Below are 2,208 nucleotides of genomic sequence, written 5' to 3'. Positions count from 1 at the left end.
GGCATGGCATGGCATGGCATGGCATGGCATGGCATGGCATGGCATGGGGATGGGATGGGATGGGATGGGATGGGGAGGGGATGAGGTAACACATCTGTCCTCCTGGTGACCCCCCCATGTCCCCCCAGACGAGCCGTGTCCCGGAGGGCAGCAGTACCGGGACTGTGGGGGTCCCTGCGGCCGTTCCTGCTCGGAGCCCCCTGGAGCCAGTGACTGTCCCCCTCCGGACACCCTCTGTGTCCCCGGCTGTCGCTGCCCCCCGGGGCTGCTGCTGGCCCAGGGGGGCCAGTGTGTCCCCCCTGCCGCCTGCCCGTGTCCCCGCGGCGCCCGCCTGTACCCCCCTGGTGCCCGCATCCACCGCGGCTGCCAGGCCTGGTGGGTCCCGGGGAGATTTGGGGGTCGCAGGGAGGTTTGGGGAGCAGGGGGTCACCCACAGGGCAGGGGTCACACAAGCAGAATGTGGCGGTGATGGTGACACATGATGAAACCCCCTCCAGCCCGGTGTGATGCCCCGCGGGACGGAGGGGCTTTTGTCCCGTGTCCCACCGTGGGGACAACGCCAGGGCCCCGGCACCCCTGGGGGAGCGGTGGGGGACCTCGGTTAGGGGGGCTCAGTGGGATGTGGGTTCCTGGGGGATGGGGGTGCAGGGGGGTCGGTGGGATTTGGGTGCTGGGAGATGAGGTTAGGGGTGCGGGGACCCTGTTGTGGGGGGCTCGGCAAGATTTGGGGGGATGAGAGGTGGGGATGGGGACATGAGGACCGCGACATGGGGGTCTCAGCAGAATGTGGGGGGCTGGGGCTTGGGAGACCCCGATGAGGGGGGCTCGGGGGGTTGGAGGGTGCTGGAGATGGGGGTGGGGGCCCCGGTGGGAGGCTCGGTGGAATTTGGATTCAGGAGCTGGGGGCGGGGTGACCCTGCCGTGGGGACTCAGAAGGACGGGGTCCCTCCCCGCCCCCCGCAGTGTGTGCGCAGGGGGGTCGTGGCGCTGCGCCCCCGCCCCGTGTCCCCCCGCCCCGCGCTGCCCCCCGGGGCTGCTGCACGCACCGGGGTCCTGCCTGCGCCGCTGCGACCCCGCCGAGCCCTCCGGCACCTGCGGCGGCCCCGCCGACGGCTGCGTGTGTCCCGCCGGGACCCTCTTCCTGGTGAGTGACACCCCCGGGGGGGTGGGGATGCGGGACATCCCCGACCCCCCCTCACCGCGGTCTGGTCGCAGGGCGGGCGCTGCGTGTCACCGGACGAGTGTCCCTGTCACCACGGCGGGCAGCTGTACCCACCCAATGCCACCATCGCCCGCGACTGCAACACCTGGTGGGACCCCCGGACACCCCCAGACCCCCCTGGACCCCTGCTAACCCCCAGACCCTTGCCGGACCCTCGGGGACACCCTCAGCCCCCTGTCAGCCCCCGCGGTGGCACCGAGCCTGTCCCCGCAGCGTGTGCCAGCGACAGCGGTGGCACTGCGGGCGCGAGGAGTGCGCGGGGACCTGCGTGGCCACGGGGGACCCCCACTACGTCACCTTCGATGGCCGCGCCTTCACCTTCGCGGGGGACTGCGAGTACCTGCTGGCGCGCGAGGCCACCGGGCTCTTCGCTGTCACCGCCGAGAACGTCCCGTGCGGTGCCACCGGCATCACCTGCACCAAGTCCGTGGTGGTGGCCATGGGGAACACCGTGGTGCACATGCTGCGGGGTGAGGGGGACATGGGGGACATGGGAACACGGAGTACACAACGGTGCAGATGCTGCGGGCTGAGAGGGGACGAGGGGGACACGGAGAGGACACGGGGACATGTGGGCGTCACCCACAGTGACATCCTGGCTCGGTCGCGGTAGGGTGGGGGCTGCAGGGGGTGGGGACACGAGGGGACACGGGGGGTCGTGGAGGGCCATGGGGGGACGTGGAGGGAGACGGGGAAGTGGCAGGGTGACCCACAGTGACATCCCAGCCCCGTCGCGGCAGGGTGGGGTGTGTGGGGGAAACACGAGGGGACACGGGGGGATGTGGGGGGCCACGAGCGACACGTGGGGGTGACCCTCGGTGCCGCGCCGGCAGGGCGGGAGGTGACAGTGAACGGGGTGGCCGTGCGACCCCCCAAGGTGTTCGGGGGGTCGGGGCTGGCGCTGCAGCGTGCGGGGCTCTTCCTGCTGCTCCTCACGCGCCTGGGGGTGGCCGTGCTGTGGGACGGAGGTGAGACCCCGGGGGTAC

At 71.8% G+C, this 2,208-nt stretch overlaps 1 protein-coding gene across 1 annotated transcript in view; it reads left to right on the top strand.

Annotated features, from left to right (window-relative positions):
• LOC121660792 (SCO-spondin-like) overlaps nucleotides 1–2,208 on the top strand; it is a gene marked incomplete at its 3' end in the record, with an annotated part of 20,785 nt that overhangs the window by 5,380 nt on the left and 13,197 nt on the right. Inside the window, 5 exon segments of the mRNA XM_042020256.1 lie at nucleotides 129–375; nucleotides 964–1,144; nucleotides 1,216–1,310; nucleotides 1,436–1,692; nucleotides 2,056–2,190. Of these exon segments, the coding sequence (XP_041876190.1) occupies nucleotides 129–375; nucleotides 964–1,144; nucleotides 1,216–1,310; nucleotides 1,436–1,692; nucleotides 2,056–2,190 (915 nt within the window).

Source organism: Corvus kubaryi, unplaced genomic scaffold (genome assembly GCF_017639235.1).
Source record: "Corvus kubaryi isolate FWS band 111438036 unplaced genomic scaffold, C.kubaryi_AGA036_p1.0 36931, whole genome shotgun sequence".
Lineage (NCBI taxonomy): Eukaryota > Metazoa > Chordata > Aves > Passeriformes > Corvidae > Corvus > Corvus kubaryi.
This window is presented reverse-complemented; position numbering and strand designations above follow the sequence as displayed.